This window comes from Oncorhynchus nerka, linkage group LG10, assembly GCF_034236695.1.
Source record: "Oncorhynchus nerka isolate Pitt River linkage group LG10, Oner_Uvic_2.0, whole genome shotgun sequence".
Classification (NCBI taxonomy): Eukaryota; Metazoa; Chordata; class Actinopteri; order Salmoniformes; family Salmonidae; genus Oncorhynchus; species Oncorhynchus nerka.
In genome coordinates, this window is record NC_088405.1 from 38,897,076 (window position 1) to 38,920,188 (window position 23,113).

Genomic DNA, 23,113 nt, shown 5'->3' on the forward strand with positions numbered 1-23,113 from the left:
AAGCTTATTTCGCTCAAATATTGTGCACACATTTGTTTACATCCCTATTAGTGAGCATTTCTCCTTTGCCAAGATAATCCATCCACCTGACAGGTTTGGCATATCAAGAAGCTGATTAAACAGCATGATCATTACACAGGTGCACCCTGTGCTGGGGACAGTAAAAGGCCACTCTAAAATGTGCAGTTGTGTCACACAGCACAATACCACAGATGTCTCCAGTTTTGAGGGAGCGTGCAATTGACATGCTGACGTCAGGAATGTCCCACAGAGCTGTTGACAGATAATTGAATGTTAATTTCTGTACAATAAGCCACCTCCAATGTTGTTTTAGAGAATTTGGCATTACGACCAACCTGCCTCACTGCAGACGACATTTATGGCGTTGTGTGGGCGAGCGGTTTGCTGATGTCAACATTGTGAACAGAGTGCCCCATGGTGGCGGTGGGGTTATGTTATAGTCAGGCATAAGCTACGGAAAACATACACAATTGCATTTTATTAATGGTAATTTGAATGCACAGAGATACCAAGATCCTGAACCACATTGTCGTGCCATTCATCTGCCGCTATCACCTCATGTTTCAGCATGATAATGCACGACCCCATGTCGCAAGGATCTTGCTACACCCGCAATAACATCTGCTCAATATGTGTATGTGACTAATAACATTTGTTTTGATCTGTACACAATTCCTGGAAGCTGAAAATGTCCCAATTCTTCCTTGGCCTGCATACTCCTAGACATATCACCCATTTAACATGTTTGGGATGCTCTGGATTGATGTGTACGACAGCAATTTCCAGTTCCCGACAATATTCAGTAACTTTGCACAGACATTGAAAAGGAGTGGGACAACGTTCCACAGGCCACAATCAACAGCCTGATTAACTCTATGTGAAGGAGATGTGTCGCTCTGCATGAGGCAAATGGTGGTCACACCAGATACTGACTGGTTTTCTGATCCACGCCCCTACCTTTTTTATTTAAGGTTTCTGTGACCAATATCTGTATTCCGAGTCAGGTGAAATCCATAAATTAGGCCTGACTGATTTCCTTATATGATAATAATAGCTGATAGTACTCATGGGGCACCTTTCTTTCTTGAAAATAACTTGCACCTGCTACTTTAGAGTAAGAGTTATAGAAATATTAAAGCCCAGGTTACATTGTATTAGAAGGAATTTCATTTCAGATCCGATTCTAATTCACAAAAATGTGAGTTATTTCGCAGACATTATCCTTATTTAGTGTTTTCTTCCAGCAATTTCTGACTCAGCTGTGATCAAGAGGCTCATCCTATCACATATCCTTGGGATGTCCCTAACCCATCGAAGTTGAAATATAAAATGTTTAAGGTAAGGGTTAATTTTAGGGTTAGGTAAGGGTTATGTTATAGTTAAGGTTAGGGTTAAGGTTAGGGTATGGACGTTCCAAGGATCCAGGATTGCACTGATCGTGACCAAAACGTTATCACTATTGACGTCTATGAATCGTGGCCAGTGATTGGATGTCTCTGGTGTGTAAGGTGAGTTTCAATTGGCAGCAGCGCTTTGAGAACGTTTTATCATGAGTTCCCATTGCAGCAGCACTCTTGGGACTGCTCGCATGCCTGAGCTGAGCTGAGTTGAGCTGAGATCGACTGTCTTCTTCAACAATGGAAGAATCATAACTTTATGTCAACTGGAAAACTCACGGCTATATCGAGTTTTTGAGCAAAAGTCAGCTGTGTAGTTGTATCACGCGTTTAAGTGTGGCGTGTAGGGGTAAGTCTTGAATAGTCGGGGGTTGGTTTGTCTGATTTGTCGTATTTTTGGCCATTGTTAAATTTCAATTTGACTCAACACTTGTCATTTTTATATAGGATAGTAGCCAATCGTCACCTCAAGCTGATTTATCTCGAAATCAAGGTTGAGGTTTGTCATGTGTGTGAACTTGTAGCAACTAGTGTATTACTCGCTTCGTAGTTAGGTTTGAACAAATTATCTCATTTACACACACGAAAACAGCGGTTTTGGCTCCACTGTTACCAACTTCTACTCATTCATTTGCTTGCTGATTATTTTTTCCTGAATTGTTGAATAGTATAACTAATATGAGCGTTTTCTAAACTTCATTTATTTTAAAGACCCAGTGTAGTCAAACGTAATTTCCATCATTGTGTATATATACTTCCACACTGAGGTTGGAATGATGCTGTGAAAGTTATGGTAATGTAAGCGCTGTTTTTAAATGTAAGCCTGAAATTGCAGCCTGTTTTGGTGGGATGGAGTTTTGGCCTGCCTGGTAAATTTAGTTAATAGACCAATAAGAAAGAGTTCCAAACCTCTACGCCAATAACGGCTAGTTTTCAGTTTTCAGTCCTAGAAAAATTATTGCCTAGAAAAATTATTGCTTGAAAAAATTGCTCTTTGGTTAGCTTTTTTTGTGTGTGTTTTTGACCATTTTAATTGGCAACAATCACAATAAGGTACTTATTGTTACCCAGAAATTATTTGATATTGAGATAAAAATGGCTGTACTTGACCTTTTTTAATTGAAAATGTGTCAATAGTGAAAATGCAGAGGGAAAATAAGCGAACATTGTGGTTCACTGCTGGAATTTCAGCTATTGCAGAATTTAACTGTTGTCATAACTTTAGACTGGACAATTTGTGCTTCCAGAAATTTCTACAAGATTGATTAAATGGAGCTTGAGGGCCAATGGTGGAAAGGACAACTTGCTGGAGATATATACCAGGCTTTGCGCTACAAAGTAAGTATGCTGTCATATTTCAAAGTGGAGGCAATAACTGCCTACATTAGTGTAATATTCCAAAAGTGAGAGCTGTTGACCTGATGTATTATATTAACACATAGGCCTACAATACATGGCTGATCATAGTGAAGTAAAAAATGTGACTGTCCAGTGTTTTTATGTGTGTTACACACACACACACACACACACACACACACACACACACACACACACACACACACACACACACCAGTCAAAACAATTCAAGGGTTTTTTTTTAAAAAAAAAAAACGATTTTCTACATTGTAGAATAATAGTGAAGACATCAAAACTATGGAGTCATGTAGTAACCAAAAAAGTGTAAAACAAATCAAAATATATTTTATATTCAAAGTAGCCACCTTTTGCATTGACAGGTTTACACACTCTTGGCATCCTCTTAACCAGCTTCACCTGGAATGCTTCTCCAACAGCTCCCACATATGCTGAGCACCTTTAGGCTGCCTGTCCTTCACTCTGTGGTCCAACTCGTACCAAACCATCTCAATTGGGTTGACGTTGTGTGACTGTGGAGGCCAGGTCATCTGAAGCATCACTCTCCTTCTTGGTCAAATAGCCCATACACAGCCTAGAGGTGTGTTGGGTCATTGTCCTGTTGAAAAACAAATGATAGTCCCACTAAGCGCAAACCAGATTGGATGGCATATCACTGCAGAATGCTGTAGTAGCCATGCTGGTTAAGTGTATCTTGAATTCTAAATAAATCACTGACAGTGTCACCAGCAAAGCACCATCACATCTCCTCCTCCGTGCTTCACGGTGGGAGTCATATATGCAGAGGTCATCCGTTCACCTGCTCTGCGTCTCCAAGACCCAGCGGTTGGATCAAAACAATCTTGAATTTGGACAAATCAGACCAAAGGACAGATCCCCACCAGTCGAATGTCCATTGCTCTTCTTATTGGTGTCATTTGGTAGTGGTTTCTTTGCAGCAATTTGACCATGAAGGCATGATTCACGCAGTCTCCTCTGAAATGTTGATGTCTTGAACTGTGTGGCATTTTTTTGGGCTGCAATTTCTGAGGCTGGTACCTCTGGATAAGTTAATTAGAGTTAACTCTGGGTCTTTCTTTCCTGTGGCGGTCCTCATGAGAGACCGTTTCATCATAGTGGTTGATGGTTGTTGCGACTGCACTTGAAGACACTTTTAAAATAATTTTCCGGATTGACTGACATTTATCTTAATCTTGTCTTTATCTTGTCTTTGCTTATTTGAGCTGTTTTGCCATAATATGGACTTTGTCTTTTACCAAATAGGGCCATGTTCTGTATACCACCCCTACCTTGTCACAACATAACTAATTGGCTCAAATGTATTAAGAAGGAAATTCCACAATAACTTTTTTACCAAGGGATTTGGAACTTTATTGAAATGCATTCCAGGTGACTACCTCATGAAGCTGGTTGTGAGAATGTCAAGTGTGCAAAGCTGTCATCAAGGTAAAGGGTGGCTACTTTGGAGAATCTCATAAAATATTTTGATTTAACACTTTTTTGGTTACTACATGATTCCATATGTATTTCATCATTTTGATGTCTTCACTATTATTCTACAATGTAGAAAATTGTGAAAATAACGGAGAACCCTGGAATGAGTAGGTGCCCATGCTGAGGTTGGAATATTATTGTGTAAGAGCTGTTTGAAAAGTCTGCCTGAAATTTTCAGCCTATTGTGGTGGGATGGTGTTTTGGCCTCTGACATCACCAGAGACTAAATTAGTTAATAGAAAAATAAATAAAAGCTAGTTTTCAGTTTTCCCACTCCCAAACAGTCTTATCAAAATTATTGCTTGAGAAATCTCACAGCACTCCCCTTACACCGACTCCCCTAGCTCTGACTTTGCTGATAGCTACTTTGACGAAAAATGTACTTATTACGACTGATGTGGTTATTCCACCTAGCTAGCTTAAGATCAATGCACTAACTGTAAATTGCTCTGGGTAAGCGTGTCTGCTAAATGAGTAAAATGTCAAATGTAAAGTAGTGTTGGCACGATACCAGAATTTTGACTTCAATACCAGTTTTAGTATCACGATACCACGGCAAAAAAAAGTTAGACTAAGTCACAGAATGGCACTTAATCTAGACACTCAGCTACTGCTCTGTTCAATCTTTTGAGTTCAATATCATGACAATTTAAATTCGATTTCAGACAGCCCTGTATGCATTAAAGAAGTAATCATATAATTTAATTAGACTTTAGTAAAAATTAACTACAATAACAATGGTAAATCTCTATTGATAAACAAGGTAAATCAAGATTTAGTCTAGGTGGCCTATTCACAATGCAGGTCAATGCATTTTCAATAGGGGTGTGTAAATGCATTGAATTATTGAGCTTATTTTCGCTAATTTCATGTGGCTATAGATGACAATCTGTTTCCCTTCCATTTGCGTAGAAATGGCCATCTCTACTTTTTAGAAAAGGGCGCACTGTCTCTTTTAAACCCATTATTGACGTAGAGAATTGACAGATGGCGGGGGAAATGATTTTCTCCAGGGTTCTGGTCTAGAAGCACGGCTTCAACTGTCCCTACAGTGTATTGTAGTTTAACTGACATCCGGCCCAGAAATACAATTTTCATACACGGCCACGCAGAGAAGTCAGATTTGAAAATGGCTAATTAGACACTTTTTAGTCATCACCTTTGTGAGGCCGAGATATTAACATTTTTACACTGAACAAAAATATAAAAGCAACAAGAAAAGTGTTGGTTTCATGTGCTGAAATAAAATATCCTAGAAATGTCCCATATGCACAAAAAGCTTATCTCAAATTTTGTGTATGAATTTGTTTATCCCGTTTGTGAGCATTTCCCCTTTGCCAAGATAATCCATCCACCTGACAAGTGTGGCATATCAAGAAGCTGATTAAACAGCATGATCATGACACAGGTGCACATTGTATTGGGGACGATAAAAGGCCACTCTAAAATGTGCAGTTTCGTCACAATGCCACATGCTGACCTCAGGAATGTCCACCAGAGCTGTTACCAGATCATTTAATGTTAATTTCTCTACCATAAGTCGTTTTAGAGAATTTTGCGGTACGTCCAACCGCACTCTCAACTGCACGTGTAACCACACCAGCCCAGGACCTCCCATCTGGCTTCTTCGCGTTCAGCCGCCAGCTGAGGAAACTGTGGGTTTGCACAACCAAAGAATTACTGCACAAACTGTCAGAGAAGTCTTAGGGAAGCTCATCTGCGTGCTTGTTGTCCTCACCAGGGTCTTGACCTGACTGCAGTTCGGCGTCGTAACTGACTTCAGTGGGAAAAATGCTCACCTTCGATGGCCACTGGAGAAGTGTGCTCTTCATGGATTAATCCCGGTTTCAACTGTACAGAGGGCAGACGGCGTTCATGGCGTCTTGTGTGCGAGCGGTTTGTTGATGTCAACTTTGTGAACAGAGTGCCCCACGGTGGTGGTGGGGTTATGGTATGGCCAAGCATAAGCTACGGACAACAAACGATTGCATTTTATTGATGGAAATTTCAATGCAGAGCTACCATGAGATCCTGAGGCCCATTGTTGTATCATCACGTCATGTTTCTGCATGATAATCCACGACCCCATATCGCAAGGACCTGTACACAATTGCTGGAAGCTGAAAATGTCCCAGATCTTCATGGCCTGAATACTTAGACATGTCACCCATTGAGCATGTTTTGGATGCTCTGGGTCGATGCGTACGACAGCCTGGACTCGCCAATATCCAGCAACTTCGCACAGCCGTTGAAGAGGAGTGGGACAACATTCCACAGGCCACAATCAACAGCCTGATCAACTCTGTGAAGCAGATGTGTCAAGCTGCATGAGGCAAATAGTGATCACACCAGATACTGACAAGTTTACTGAGCAACACCACTCCTTTTTCTTAAAAAAAAAAAGGGTCTGTGACCAACAGATGCATATCTGTATTCTCAGTCATGTGAAATTCATTGATTAGGGCCTACTGAATTTATTTCAATTGACAAATTTCCTTAAATAAATTAACTCAGTAAAATCTTTTAAATTGTTGTTTTTATATGCATGCATGTATGTATGTAGTTGTAGTGGTGATTTTGTTGCTGCTTGCTCTGCTTTCTGTGCGCAAGTGTGAGTGTAATGTTGGTCTGTATAAACCGGATGCAAACCAGATCTAGACGGTCCATGAATCGGCGTATGAGAACGTGAGTAAATTACATAGAAAACAATGGGTGGACATCTTGGATGCAGCCTCCAGTTCTTATTATACCTCTGATCTTTAAATGTGATGGAGAGACGATTTAAAGGTGCAATATGCAGGAATTGCTCTGCCATTTCGGGATTGGTAACGTTTACGACAAAACGAGCAGTCGATAACTGTAGAGAATTGTTGTACCATCTTAACCACGGTGAAATAGATATTTTCAATAACCCCAAATATTGTATTTTCAGTTTGAAACTGGTGTACAAAACAGAGATGCAAAAACTAAACTTAAGAATGGGAAGCATAGACACAGTGCACAGAACAGATCTACTGCTTCTTAGATTAGCTTTCAATGAGATCTATAACTATGTGAATTTGGTCAGGTCACCCAATAGGTTTATGTTGACAATCAGCAACTTCTATGCAGCATGAGTGATGAGCTAACATGTTGCAGTCTAGACTCCTAGTCCTCTAGCAGTGCGTAAGTGGATCAGGTGAGCTCGCGCTATAAGGGGACATCGGCTGGCCTGATAGACTTGAACCTCTCAATAAGTATATGATATGAGACTCGTGGCAGAAGTACCGAAAGTAACATTCTATGTTTTTCATGTTCTAGTATCTAGAGCAGTTTCGGTATACTGTGCAACACTACTAAGAAGGATTTAAAAATTTTTTTTTATCCGTAAGGTTAAATTGCTACTATTTGATATAGGACGCATTTGAGTGAGGCTAAAGCAACCGACTGCAGACAAAAGTCGAGGCGGGTGCAGCTGTGACTGCCAAAAGTGAATCGGAATACAAATTGTATTTCTACGATTCCAACAGATAAAACGTGGCCATAATCGCTTGTGGACAGACGTGTAACATAAAATGGTATCTGAGCGTCTCTCAACAGATGGTGGGATGAGACGACGAACAACTTCCGGTGGCCTGATTATTATTTTTTTCCCGTCACTTATCATTTGGACTGTCACGATATCGTTGTATCTTTGGTATCTCTGAAGTGGAGGAGACATCTGGCCCATAGACTTACCCATAACTGTCAGTTTCTGTTTAGGAGGTTAGGGATGTCGCTAGTCTCGTTTAATATCTTTTCTCATACTTCTACCCCCAGATCTTTAATGGAGCATCTGAAGCAGTCACACATTTTAGATCTGGTTGGCCAAGATTACAGATCTTATAATGTATTGTTGACTTTTTTTTTCTTCAGGAAATCAAGTTGCCCTCCTACAAAGGCCAGTCCCCCCAGCTCAACCTCAGGCGCTACTTTGCAGACCTCATAGCAATCGTAAGCAATCGCTACCGGCTGTGCCCAACAGCCAGACACCTTGCCGTCTACTTGCTGGACCTCTTCATGGACCGCTATGATATAACGGTGCAGCAGCTTCACATGGTCGCACTCTCCTGCTTGCTTTTGGCTAGTAAGTTTGTCAGCTTCCTTGCAAGCCTCTGCTTGGCCAAACTTCTAATTTCTATGGTCCACCCAGCCTATAAACTAAATTTTTCTGTGTGCCTTGTGATTATTTCCCGTCCTCTACAGGTAAGTTTGAGGAGAGAGAGGACCGAGTTCCTAAGCTGGAGACTCTTAACAGCCTGGGCTGCATGAGCTCCATGAACCTGGTGCTGACCAAGCAGGGCCTGCTGCACATGGAGCTCCTCCTGCTGGAGACCTTCCAGTGGAACCTGTACCTGCCCACCGCTGCACACTTCATAGAGTACTACCTGTCCATCGCTGTCAATGAGGGGGACCTTCACGATGGCTGGCCCATGGCGTGCCTGGAGAAGACGATGCTCTACATGACAAAGTATGCTGACTACTTCCTGGAGGTCTCCCTTCAAGGTAAGTTGACGTTCTGTTGCTGCTTCACTTAATTAATTTGATACAGCAGTAGCAATACAGGGATATAACATCTACAGAAGAGACCGGAATGCCTATGGAGGAGGTGTTGCTGCATATATTCAGAGCTAGATTCATGTAAAGGTTAGCGAGGATCTCATGTCTACTGTTGTGTTGTGGTTGCAGGTTCACCTGCCTTATTTAAAGTACTATTTTAGGGTGCTGCTCTAGGCCACCAAGTGCTAAGTCAGTATCTGGATAATGTGTGACTTGCTTGATAATGTGTGATGTTAAGAGGTCTATTTTTTTTTTGGGGGGGGGGGGGGGACTTGATTTTCATTAAGCTATCCACTCAAGAGGAAGCTTCTTACTGTAACCAGTGCCTGTAATCTGGCTCAGGTTATCAATCAACCTGCCAGAGTATTTACAAACAGTACAGGATCTACATCATCCAAGTGTATTGGTCATATCTTTACTAATGCTGCAGAACTTTGTTCTAAAGCTGTATCCACACCCAATGGATGTAGTGGCTATATCCAGAAAAGCCAAGGTTCCAAAGGCTGGGCCTAAAATAGTGTATAAGATCCTACACAAGATTTTCTAGTGACGCCTATGTTGAAGATTTGTTGGTTTGTGTGTAATGAGGAGCATCCAGATGCGGCACTTGATGTATTTATGAAATTGTTTCTTCCAGTTGTCAATAAGCATTAGTGGTGTAACGGACCGTAGTTGATCCGTGATCCATACGGATGCAGGCGTTGTGCCACAAGAAAGCCTTATGAACATGGAAATACATTGAGCATGGCCACACATTTAAAGTGTCATCACCCTGTTGTAAGTGACAGGAGCCAACTCAGCCAAGAGACAACTTCTCACCACAGCATTTAAGCAGCCTTTTGCTGCAGAGTCAGACCGGGCTAAAGCCACCACCAAATCTATTGGGATGTTTATCGCTGCAGACCTGAGGCCATACTCTGTTGTGGAAAACAAAGGGTTTTAAAATATGGTGGAAGTGCTTGAGCCAAGCTATGAAATCCCCTGGCGTACCCACTTCAGTATGAAGATCTTGCCAGATCTTTATGAACAGGAAAATATCAAAATTGTCGACTAATTATCCAAGGCATTCTCTGTTGCCCTCACCACAGACGGGTGGACCTCCAGGGCAACGGAAAGCTACGTGACTGTGACTGCTCACTACACCACAGAGGAGTGGGAGATGTGAAGTCCGGTGCTACAGACACGCCCCCTCAGAGTCTCACATCTGGCGCAGGTACTGCTCGGAGCAGTAGCAGAGTGGAAGCTAGAGAGGCCCAATGGCAATATCTCAACCACCACAGATAATGCCAAGAACCAAGTAAATGCAGTGATAGAGGCTGGACTGGGGCCACAGATGGCTTGCTTTGCACATGTGATCAATTTGGCATCCTAAAGGGGAATCTCAGTGAACCAGATGGACCGCCTCCTTGGGAGGATCAGGAAGTTGGTGGCTTCCTTTTTCCACCGATGCACAGCAGCCGCTCGTGCTTAAGACCAAGCAAGAAACGCTACAGCAACCGACCCACAAGATCATACACAATGTCACAAGATGGCGCTCCAACATGTCATAAGTGGAGTTCCATCTTGAGCAGCAGGCAGCTATATATTCTGCACTGACAGACAAGACCCTGAAAAAAAAAAAAATAGACATCTTCACCTTGTCTGATGATGACATAAAAAAAGTGGCAGAGGAGGTCCTCCAGGTGCTCAAACCCCTCAACGGTTCCAACCCTATTGAGCACTGAAACTGCACTGTCTGTGTCCATGATTCTACTTCTGAAAACAAGGATTCTACAATCCATGGCCCCAAGTGAGGAAGACTGCACCATCATCACTAGAGATATCAAGGCTGCCATAAGAGGACCTGAACCCCAGATACCCCCCCCCCCCCCCCTAATGTACAGGACTACCTTCATAGATGGGGCGGTAGGTAGCCTAGTGGTTAGAGCGTTGGACTAGTAACCGAAAGGTTGCAAGATCAAATCCCTGACAAGGTAAAAATCTGTTCTGCCCCTGAACAAGGCCGTTTAACCCACTGTTCCTAGGCCGTCATTGAAAATAAGAATTTGTTCTTAACGGACTTGCCTAGTTAAATAAAGGTCAAATAAAAAAAATAGATCTACTGCACTGGATCCAAGGTTCAAGTCCCTGTCTCACCTAGACCCTGCCCTATACCGGAGGACATAGTGATCTCACCACTGAGATTGTGGCCACTGAAGAGGTAAAAAACCCCAGAGTGAATTACTTAAATAATATACTGCAGTCTAATTTTAGTCTATGCTATTAGAATCATCAATTTTTGATGTGAAATACTGACTTTTAAATGTTGCCACAATTATAGTTATATGAAAATGAATAATTTGTTTAATAGATTAAGTATTTTTTTCTGCAGGGTCAAGCCACAGAGCTGACAGGAGCAGACTCTGAGGCATCTGCGCCACAAAATAATTTGGCCATGAAGGAGCTTTTCGGGGAGACCTTTGCGATTAAGGACACAGGCAAGACGTTTGCCAACACCATCGAAAAGGTGGCATCCTACAAGGCAGCAAGCGGCATTCCCACTGGCATGGTGGAAAAGCAATGAGTGTAAATACCCTCACATTGCCATGATGGCAAGAGGTTACCTGACTGTGCCTGGCACTTCAGTTCCTAGCTAGTGGGTGTTCTCCACAGCAGGGGACATAGTGACTGCAAAGAGGTCTACCCTCTTCCCAGACAGTGTAGACTTCATCTTTTTGGAAAATAATTAAGTTATTAGCTCAGGTCTGCTTTGCTTTCTTTACTTTCTTTTAAGAGGACAGGCTATTTTTATTCATTCACTATTGTTCCAAGGAAGAAGGTATCATGCACTTTGCATTTTAATTTAACAACTGAGTGTTGAATATTTTATTTTAATATTTGATTTAAACATTAAAAAGTTACTTGCTTCAATTGTTCTTTAAGTAATAAAGGGAAAGTTATTTGTCTACATTGTTTTATTTTTTTACTTCTGAAATTATCCAATCCGTGACTCAAAACCATGAATTTTGGGATCCACTGCACCACTAATAAGCATGCACCTATGAAGAAACGGACTGCTAAAACTGTTAAGCCCCTCTGGGTTATTGAGGAATGGAAAAACTTTATGGTTGAGAGAAATTAAGCAAAGGAGAGCCTTCGTTAGAATGGCCGACCATTGTAAAATGAGAAATTGTGATTTTTAAACTGAACAAAATAAAATGTATTAAGAAACCGATATATATATATATATGATGGAGGTATAATTGGAAAAAAGCTTTGGAGTAATTTAAATGAAATTATGGCAAGAGACTAATTCAACTCCATCTTTCATTGAATCGGATGGCTCATTCATCACAAATCCTATTTTAATGATTTCATTGGCAGAGTGGGCACACTGCGAGCCATCATTCATGCATAAAATACCTAATGAAAGAAAAGCATTGTAATTTTGTAAAGTTAGCGTGGGAGAGGTGGGGAAATGGTTGCTCTCCGTTAGGGATGACCCAATTTTAGTCGACTGGTCGATAGGCTGTTGGTCGACAACTACATATTTTATTTCTTTGTCGAGCAGTTGCAAAAAACAGAATTATATTTATTTCATGGCACATGTCTTGATGTCTGTCTCAGTGGACTAATCCATTGCGGAGGCCGCACGGATGGCACACTAGTAATACATTTACAGTTGATTCCCATTTCTATTCTGCAAAGTTTGTTTGGTTACCGTCATTTCTGCATTTTAATATTAGTCTTTTACAGTGGACATGTTTACAACCTAGGCAACACTTGTGAGAAACAAGTTTTGGTTTATTTCATTCCATTTATGAGTTGTCCATTTATTGTATTTTGTTTAAAGGGGTCCTGTCAATGTTGAGTAAGGGATGTAGACTTATACAATGCATTTGGAAAGTATTCAGACCCCTTTTCCCACATTTTGTTACAGCCTTATTTTAAAATAAATGTTTCCCTCAATCTACACAAAATGCCCCATAATGACAAAGCAAAAACAGGTTTAGAAAAAATAGAAATGTGATATTTACATAAGTATTCAGACCCTTTACTCAGTACTTTGTTGAAGCACCCTGTATTTGGAGGTGCCAGGTTTCCTCCAGACATGACGCTTGGCATTGACCAAAGAGTGCAATCTTTGTTTCAGAATATTGTTTCTCCATGGTCAGAGTCCTTTAGGTACCTTTTGGCAAACTCCAAACGGGCTGTCATGTGCCTTTTACTGAGGAGTGGCTTCCGTCTGGCCACTCTACCATAAAGGCCTGATTTGGTGGAATGCAGCACAGATGGTTGTCCACTGAGGAACTCTAGAGCTCTGTCAGTGTGAACATCGGGTTCTTGGCCACCTCCCTGACCAAGGCCCTTCTCCCCCGATTGCTCAGTTTGACCATGTGGCCAGCTCTAGGAAATGTCTTGGTGGTTCCAAACTTCTTCCATTTAAGAATGGAGGCCACAGTGTTCTTGGGGACCTTCAATGCTGCAGATATGTTTTGGTACCCTTCCCCAGATCTGTGCCTCGATACAATCCTGTCTCCGAGCTCTACGGACAATTCCTTTGACCTCATGGCTTTGTTTTTGCCCTGACATGCATTGTCAACTGTGGGACTATATGTGTGTGTGACTTTCCAAATCATGACCAATCAATTGAGTTTACCACAGGTGTATTCCAATCAAGTTTCAACTGTTCTGCCTTACTATTATTCGACCATGCTGGTCATTTATGAACATTTGAACATCTTGGCCATGTTCTGTTATAATCTCCACCCGGCACAGCCAGAAGAGGACTGGCCACCCCACATAGCCTGGTTCCTCTCTAGGTTTCTTCCTAGGTTTTGGCCTTTCTAGGGAGTTTTTCCTAGCCACCGTGCTTCTACACCTGCATTGCTTGCTGTTAGGGGTTTTAGGCTTGGTTTCTGTACAGCACTTTGAGATATCAGCTGATGTACGAAGGGCTATATAAATACATTTGATTTGATTTAGAAACATCTTAAGGATGATCAATGGAAACGAGCTGCACCTGAGCTCAATTGCTTCTCATAGCAAAGGGTCTGAATACTTATGTAAATAAGCTATTTCTGGTATTTAACATTTTTGAAATTTGTCATGATTGTTTGTAGATTGAGGAAAAAACACCTGATTTAATCAATTTTAGAATAAGGCTGTAACGTAACAAGCTGGAACAAGTCAAGGGCTCTGAATACACTGTAAATGTGCCCATGGAGCTTCTGATTATTTTTTTTTCTTCACCTCAAACGGCAAGTAAACCAACGTGTTTTTACATCCATTGAGTGACAATAGTTCCTCCAATGTAGCCTATTTGTAAAATATTCATATCCCTTGTGCGAATAGCCTACAGCTGTGTCAGTCCGAAGTTAACTGGCTCGGGAAACTGACGGTCCAGAATTTTATGATGTTGGTAGTGCTTCAAGTTCCTTGCAGACAGACAGGCCATGTATAGCCAATGGGATTTATTTTTATCAGGTTCTTTTCGATCTGCAGGCTGCAATGTATTTATTTGTTGGCTTTATGTAGGCTATGTTTACATTGTTGGCAATAGAAGTTAGGCTACTTTTAGATTTGTATAATTTCTTAATCACATGACGTGGAGGTTCGGCGACAGGTTTTTGCCTTAATCTCTGGCTCCCTCAAGTCATTTTACTTATTTAATCACTGTGCTTAAAGCATCAGACAAGCTCAGCAGCCTACATATAGTTGATTTTATTAAAACACAGAGGTTGTTTAATATCCGGAAAATGCACTTTAACATTTCGACCACTCGATTGTTAGTCTGGGACAGCCCTACTGTCCAACAATGAGAAACCACCTGGTACTACATGCCCAACAGTATGTGGACACCTGCTCGTCAAACATCTCATTCCAAAATCATGGACATTTGGAGTTGGTCCCCCCTTTTTGCTATAACAGCCTCCACTCTGGGAAGGCTTTCCACTAGATGTTGGAACATTGCTGCTGGGACTTGCTTCCATTCAGCCACAAGCATTAGTGAGGTTGGGCACTGATGTTGGGAGATTAGACCTGGCACCCAGTCAGCATTCCAATTCGCGAGAAACCATTTCATTATGGACATCACATTGTGCACGGGGGGGCATTGTCATGCTGAAATAGTAAAGGGCTTTCCCCAAACTGTTGCCACAAAGTCGGAAGCACCGAGTTGTCTAGAATGTCATTGTATGCTGTAGCTTTTCAGATTTGAAAAACAGCCCCAGACCATTGTTCCTCCTCCACCAAACTTTACAGTTGCCACTTTGCATTCGGGTAGGTAGCATTCTCCTGGTAATCCGCCAAACCCAGATCTGTCCATCGAACTGCCAGATTGTGAAGCGTGATTCATCACTCCAGAGAATGCGATTCCACTGCTCCAGAATGCAATGGCGGCTAACTTTATCACTCCAGCCGACGCTTTGCATTGTGCATGGTGATCTTAGGCTTGTGTGCGGCTGCTCGGCCATGGAAACCCATTTCATAGAGCTCCCGACGAACAGTTATTGTGCTTATCTTGCTTCCTGGGGCAGTTTGGAACTCGGTAGTGAGTGTTGCAACCTAGGACAGACGATTTTTACACGCTACGCGCTTCAGCACTTGCCGGTCCCCTTCTGTGAGCTTGTGTGGCCTACCACTTCACGGCTGGGCCGCTGTTGCTCCTAGACATTTTCACTTCACAAATACAGCACTTACGGTTGACCAGGGCAGACATTTGATGAACTGACTTGTTAGAAATGTGGCATCCTATGACGGCGCCACGTTGAAAGTCACAGATCTTCAATAAGGCCATTCTACTACCAATGTTTGTCTATGGCAATTGTATGGCTGTGTGCTTGATTTCATACACCTCTTAGCAACTGATGTGGCAGAAATGGCTGAATCCACCAATTTGAAGCGGTGTCCACATCCAGTTGAAGTCAGAAGTTTACATGCACCTTAGCCAAATGCATTTAAACTCAGTTCACAATTCCTGACATGTGATCCTAGATAAAAATGTCATAGGTCTGTTAGGATCACCATGTTATTTTAAGACAAATGTCAGAATAATAATAATTTATTTCAGCTTTTATTTCTTTCATCACATTCCCAGTGGGTCAGAAGTTTACATGCACTCAATTAGTATTTGGTAGCATTGCCCTTAAATTGTTTAACTTGGGTCAAATGTTTCAGGTAGCCTTCCATAACCTTCCCACAATAAGCTGGGTGAATTTTGGCCCATTCCTCCTGACAGAGCTGGTGTAACTGAGTCAAGTTTGTAGGCCTCCTTGCACGCCTTTTCAGTTCTGCCTACACATTTTCTATATAGGATTGAGATCAGGGCTTTGTTGATTGCCACTCCAATACTTTGACTTTGTTGCCATTTTGCCACAACTTTGGAAGTGTGCTTGGAAGACTCATTTGCGACCAAGCTTTAACATATCCACAATTTTCGTCATGATGCCATCTATTTTGTGAAGTGCACCAGTCCCTCCTGCAGCAAAGCACCACCACAACATGATGCTGCCACACCTGTGCTTCACGGTTGAGATGGTGTTCTTCAGCTTGCAAGCCTCCCCCTTTTTCCTCCAAACATAACGATGGTCGTTATGGCCAAACAGTTCTATTTTTGTTTCATCAGACCAGAGGACATTTCTCCAAACCGTAGTCTGGCTTTTTTATGGTGGTTTTGGAGCAGTGGCTTCTTCCTTGCTGGGCGGCCTTTCAGGTTATGTCGTTATAGGACTCGTTTTGCTGTGGATATATATACTTTTGTACCCGTTTCCTGTTCTTGGATTGATTTGCACTTTTTGCACAAGTACGTTCATCTCTAGGAGACAGAACGCGTCTCCTTCCTGAGCGGTATGTCGGCTGCATGTGTAACCAATGTGCAATGGCTAGCTAGTTAGCGGTGGTGCACGCTAATAGCGTTTCAATCGGTGACATCACTTGATCTGAGACCTTGAAGTAGTTGTTCCCCTTGCTCTGCAAGGGCCGCAGCTTTTGTGGCGCGACGGGTAACGATGCTTCGTGGGTGACTGTTACCGGTGTGTGCAGAAGGTCCCAGGTTGGGGCGAGGAGAGGGACGAAAGCTTAACTGTTACACGTGGTCCCATGGTGTTCGTACTTGCATACTATTGTTTGTACAGATGAAAGTGGTACCTTCAGGCATTTGGAAATTGCTCCCAAGGATGAACCAGACTTGTGGAGGTCTACAATTCTTTTTCCTGATGTCTTGGCTGATTTCTTTAGATTTTCCCATGATGTCAAGCAAAGAGGCACATAGTTTGAAGGTAGGCCTTGAAATATATCTACAGGTACACCACCAATAGGCTAATTGACATAATTTGAGTCAATCAGAAGCTTCTAAAGCCATGACATCTTCTGTAATTTCCAAGCTGTTTAAAGGCACAATCAACGTAGTGTAGGGAAACTTCTGACCCACTGCAATTGTGATAGTGAAATAATCTGTAAACAATTGTTGGATAAATGACTTGTCATGCACAAAGTAGATGTCCTAACCGACTTGCCGAAACTATAGTTTGTTAATTAACAAGAAATGTGTGGCGTGGTTGATTCCGACCTAAGTGTATGTAAACTTCCGACTTCAACTAATGTATACATACATTTTGAAAAATACTGAGGATGATAGCGGACGATGTTGCCACTCCTTTTTGCCACATCTTTAGAGAAAAGTGTTTGTTCACAGACCTGGAGGGAAGTCATGCTGCTATCCAAAAATGTTAAAGCTCCCTTTCCTGGCTTCTAACAGCCTAACAATCAGCTTGCTTCCAGTTCTTAGCAAACTTATGGAAAAGATTGTTTGACCAGATATAATGCCATTTCTCTGAACAATTTAACTGACTTTCAGCACACTTCTAGGGAAGGACACTAAACATGGACTGCACTGACACAAATGACAAAGTTGGTGATACTGATAAGATTGTGGGAGCTGTGTAGTTAGCTTTTAGTGCCGCCTTTACTATTGATGGCGTAACATAGCTCTCTATCCATGATATTATCTAATAGAACGGTCTTTATTGGAAGCTTCTCTAACGTAAAACATGTCAAGTGTGGTATTTCATAAGGGAGCTGTCAAGGCCCTTTTTACTGTTACACTATACATGTCAGCACCAGCTAGTGAAGTCATTGCGGCCCTAAAGAGTTGGGTTCAATTTTAGAATAGGTGGCTAAGGAATAAACTAGCCCTGAACAGATCGAAAAGCATTATTTAGTACCAAACACCCCCAAGGTACTGGACCTCAGCTGAATCTGGTAATGAATAATGTGGCTGAGCAAGAAGATATTAAACTTCTTGTTATATTAGATTGTTTACTGTCATGGTCAAAGCATATTGATTCTATTGTTGTAAAGATGGGGGGGGGTCTGTCTGATAGATGCTTTGCTTTTTTAACACTCATGCATGCAAACAAAAGTAATTTTGTCATTTTTATTAGGATCCCCATTAGCTAATGCCGTATCGCTAGCCAAGCTTCCTGGGGTCCAACACCAATTAACAAGACATTACAAAAAAACACAAATCAAGACTCTACAAACATTCAATTAGACAATAGACAATTAAAATACCTGTCAGGAAACACATTTAACATTTCAGTTGATGCTTTCTATTTCCTGTCCAGTCATATGGTTTATCGCATTAGATGTTTTATTTTTTTTCTTTACGGTGGATTTACTTTTTGCCTGAGAAATATGGATTAGTAAAGAGTTCCATTCAGCTGTGGCTCTTTATAAAACTGTAGATTTAAGGCGATTTGCCCTGGTGGTTATGCGTGTTGCTAGTATGTACTAACTGGCCTGAAAAATACTGTTTAAAAAATAAAATAATAACATTCCTAAAGAAAATCCGAAGACTGGATATTAATTTGTTTTCAATGTGAAGCCATGAGAGGTTCTGCTGCATTTGGATAATATTCACACGCATAGAGAAATTAAGAGCTAATCTGGCAACCCTGTTTTGAGCAATTTTGAGCTTTTTTTTCCTTTGCTGCAGGAGACCATATAACTGGACAGGACTCAAAGTGTGATAGGACCAGGGATTGAATCACCTGATTCAGTGTGCTAGATGTTACATACTCTGAACATTCTTGTAACAGCAATTCCCTTATCCATCTAAATGACTGTGCTCTGACCAAGATAAAGCTGTGTCAAACATGACTCCTTGTAGTTTTTTTCTCTCACTTGCCCTACTTTTCCCCCTCCCAAATCTAGGCAATTCAGTTAAGAACAAATTCTTATTTACATTGACGGCCTACCGGGGAACAGTGGGCTAACTGCCTTGTTCAGGGGTAGAACGACAGATTTTTACTTTGTCGGCTAGGGGATTCGATCCAGCAACCTTTTGGTTATTGGCCCAACGCTCTAACCACTAGGCTACCTGCCTCATTCCACATGCATTCTATTCATCGACAAATTCGATTGGGGATCATCAGCAAGCATAGATCTTGAACCAAATACAACCCTTTTTTTTTTTTTTTTTTAGAAATGTTCAATGCCAATTTGTTCATATCAACCCACTCCGATACCATTCTTAGTTCAATGCTTATTACATCTGTTAGCTCATTACATTCTAATGCTGCGCGATACACTATAGAGTCATCAGCATACATGACCACTCTTGCTTTGTTCATTACTGAAGGTAAATCATTAGTAAAGCTAGAGTAGAGAAGTGGGCCTAGGCAGCTTCCTTGAGGATCACCACAGTGTATCTTTACTGTTTGAAAAGCTACCATTTTAAGGAACACTTTATGCCTTCGCCTGGATAGATAGCTTTCCATCCAGGATAGAGCTGCAGACTTAAAACCATAATATTTGAGTTTACCTAGTAACGGTTCATGATCAATTACATCAAAAGCAGCACTGAAATCTAGCAACTAACTTCCTGTCATCTATACTCTTTAACCAATCATCTGTCATTTGTGCTAAGGCCGTACTCGTAGAATGCCCTTTGTATGCATGCTGGAAACCAGTTATCAGACCATTTACATGAGAAATAATCCTTGATATGTACAGATACAATAATTTAATTAACAAGCTTATAGGACGACTATTAGGATCAGTGACTGCAGAGCTCCTGCAAGCTCTGGATTTGTTGCATCTTGACTACTGCCCAGTTGTATGGCCGGGTGCGTCAAAAAAGGACCTAGAAAAGCTGCAGCTGGCTAAGAACAGCACCACGTCTAGCCTCAAATGTAGACAGAGGGTCAATGTCAACAGCATGCATGTCAGTCTCTCCTAGTTCAGAGTGGAGAGACTGACTTTTTACATGCACACCAATATCCCGTTATTATTCATGTTAAAAACTTGTGTCCCGGTTATGAGAAACCTGGATAAGATACTGTGGCATGTAAACGTTTTATCCCGTTTCCTGTTTTTCGCAGGTTCGGTCTAGTTAACACTGGTAAAGTTGTCTGTTTTCGTTTAGAGACCGGGGGCTCTGTTCCTGGAGAGATGCTGTCCTGTAGGTACCCACGATGGCGCTGACAGAGGGGGCCGCCTTGCTTGTAGTACTTGTTTTTCGCAAGCATTTCGCTACACTCGCAATAACATCTGCTAAACATGTGTATGTGACCAATCAAATTTGATTTGAGGTTTTTGCTCCATCCCTAATCTAGCACACCTGATTCAAATAATTAGCTGCTTGATCAACTGAATCAGATTAGTTACAACTGGTGTCGGCGTGAACCTACAGGAGGGTAGCTCACCAGGAACATAATTGGAACACTGCTCTACACACCCACAAACTATTATTTAACTGTGTTCTTTAGCTACAACAGAAGTGTGTACATACCAAAGCACTTGAACATTTGAGATTAGTTTTGCTAATTTGTTTATTTTTCTTTTCTCGTATTTTTTTGAAGTAGTTGTGGTGTTCTTTGGTCGATGTGTACTAGTGTTGCTGTTCTTGTCCATTCATGTAATGTTTTATGTTCTCTTTTCTTCAACAGCTAATGGGGATCCACATCTTTTTTATTTTTGTAAATCATAACTGGTATTTCAAGGTTTTTCAAACCAGTGTTTGCCTTCTGAAAATATGTTTTTTTTTTGTTTTAGGAAGAACAAGAGTGTAATGTCACCTTTTGCACTTAAAGACACAGCTAGCCTTGTTGCACAATATTCTGGTCCAATACATGGTGATTAATGACTTGCTCTTATTCCAGATCATGTGTTTCTGAGGTTCGCCCCGTCACTGGTGGCAGCTGCCTGTGTGGCAGCCTCTCGCATCATCCTGCGCCTATCCCCTTCCTGGCCATCTCAGCTTCAGCGCCTCACCGTATACAGCTGGGATCACCTTGTCCCCTGTGTAGAAAAAATGCTCATGTGAGTGTTTTTCCTCAGATGGCCTCTCTTGCATGCTGACAAATACTGCCTAACACCAGGGCCATGTTTATTAAGGCACACCTTATCAAAAACGTTTCGCAACTGGGGAGGGGCGGCAAGTCCAGGGAGTCCCTCTCGCTCACTCTTCAGTATGTTTTCTTCCGTTTGGTGGCTAATGACCTTGATGCAACCTGAGAAAATAAGTCAACTCTTGCCATAATCTTAGTAACATGGTTGTAGAATTGTGCTGCAGGCTTGACAGGTTGGTTGTTTGAATGTCACTTTTGGTCTTTCTTTGTCAGTGCTCATGACAGCGACGTGAAGGAGGCCAACAAGCAGACGTGCCAGCCACCCGGTCAGCAGCCGGGCCAGACTGGGTACCATACCCCTTGCCAGACAACCACCACCATGCCGCCACAGTACCTGCACCAGACCAGCATCCAGTACCCTCAGCAGGCCCTCCAGCCTTCCCTAGCCCCAGGCCACGGCCCGGCCTCCTACGTATCCCACTCTGCCACCCTGCAGGGCCCTGGTGCCCCGCCACACAGCCACCCCCAGACCATCTCTGCTGGTCTGGATGGCAAGGCCAACATTCCAAGCAGAGCCTACCAGGTCAATATGCACTATACCTGTGCTGCTCCCTGTTTTGATAGGTGATGGCTGGATCTCCAAGGTAGAGCTATGACAGTATGGGAAGTAAAAGTGCGAGCGACTGGATGGGTTTGTCGTCTCTTTGGATTAGACTAATTAGCAGGACCAGGTATGTTTTTTTTTTTAAATCGAGAAGTTATGATGCGATTTAAGCACTTTCTTCTATGGTAAGATGTGCAATATAGTATTCCACAAATGTGCAATAGTTATTTGTCATGTATCATTCCGGTGCTAACCTGCCGAAGGTGTGTTCTTCTTTTCAAAACCAATATGATTGAGTTATCACCAAGCATGGTTGTCATGTGCAAAGGGTTGTTTTCCCAACACTCTGCATTAGCTATAATTTAATTGCACTATAGACAAGAGACTGTGCTGCATTTATTTAAGCTAAGATACCTCAGAAGCATTGAATGTATGTTCTCTTTTCGTTCCCTGGCGCCATGAGTAATAATGGGAATCTTATATCAGTATTGAACTCGAGGGATTATTTTTGTAGTAAGATATGGTAGTTTGATAGAGGAACCCGCATCACTCTGCCAGAAGCTACCTCAAATGTTAACGTTGACCTTTGCTCTTGAACGGTGCTCTCTGCAATGTTCAGGAAGTATAGTTTTCATTGTTTTGTGTTTCGAGCACTAATTTGGAGGGAATGTGTCATGTCAACACCTTCCTGTGCATGCGGAATGGCAGCGAGTGCTGTGTACTTCTAATATGGTACTTTTAAATAAAATGCCTGTCAGTTGTACTTCTGGTTTATTTTTTAATTATGCATCATATTATTGGCATTCTGCTAATGCCAGTAGTATGTATATCAATTGGCCTTTAAGGCTTTATGCATACATCAACAAATATTGCCTAAAACGTTTCACAAACCATATTGTGAACTTGAAAACATACCGGATATGTGCTAATCAAGGGTTTAACAAATATAGGTTCATGTTGCTGCCATATTTATTAATTTTATTGTGCAGTATTTCCATTAATTTGCTATGTACAGGTTTGTGGATTCAATCACTTGGTCTGAATCGCTCTGCATTCCTTTCCCCACAGTAGAAAAACGACTAGGAAAAGCTGACCCTGAAAGGCAGAGATTTTGTTCATACGGGCATGCAAAAAAAAGTATAACATACAAAGGGTTTTAGGTAGTCCCTCTCCGTTTTGTCAGTTTCCTTCCATTTGGTGCCTAATGAACACAACCAGGATGTCTCAGTGCTTGTGTACTGAAGGAACATAGAACACGCCATGCTGGTGTTTGACCAGCGTTGCCAGGAATATCCACACCGACAAGATGTGGT

General features: G+C 41.8%; 1 protein-coding gene across 1 annotated transcript; it reads left to right on the forward strand.

The window, feature by feature from the left end:
• Positions 1 to 1,617: 1,617 nt before the first annotated feature.
• On the forward strand, positions 1,618 to 22,563 carry ccnj (cyclin J). Its single transcript, XM_029669776.2, has 6 exons — positions 1,618 to 1,767; positions 2,666 to 2,756; positions 8,181 to 8,391; positions 8,511 to 8,810; positions 21,008 to 21,167; positions 21,470 to 22,563. The coding sequence occupies exons 2-6, from the start codon at positions 2,688 to 2,690 to the stop codon at positions 21,822 to 21,824; spliced, it is 1,095 nt and encodes a 364-aa protein (XP_029525636.1). The 5' UTR covers positions 1,618 to 1,767; positions 2,666 to 2,687; the 3' UTR covers positions 21,825 to 22,563.
• Positions 22,564 to 23,113: the final 550 nt, after the last annotated feature.

Bases quoted from the DNA above. Each gene is read 5' to 3' on its own strand.
- ccnj (XM_029669776.2), top strand. From the start codon at position 2,688: ATGGAGCTTGAGGGCCAATGGTGGAAAGGACAACTTGCTGGAGATATA. The intron at 8,392-8,510 runs GTAAGTTTGTCA...CGTCCTCTACAG, and splicing joins CTCCTGCTTGCTTTTGGCTA to GTAAGTTTGAGGAGAGAGAG. The intron at 8,811-21,007 runs GTAAGTTGACGT...CTCTTATTCCAG, and splicing joins CCTGGAGGTCTCCCTTCAAG to ATCATGTGTTTCTGAGGTTC.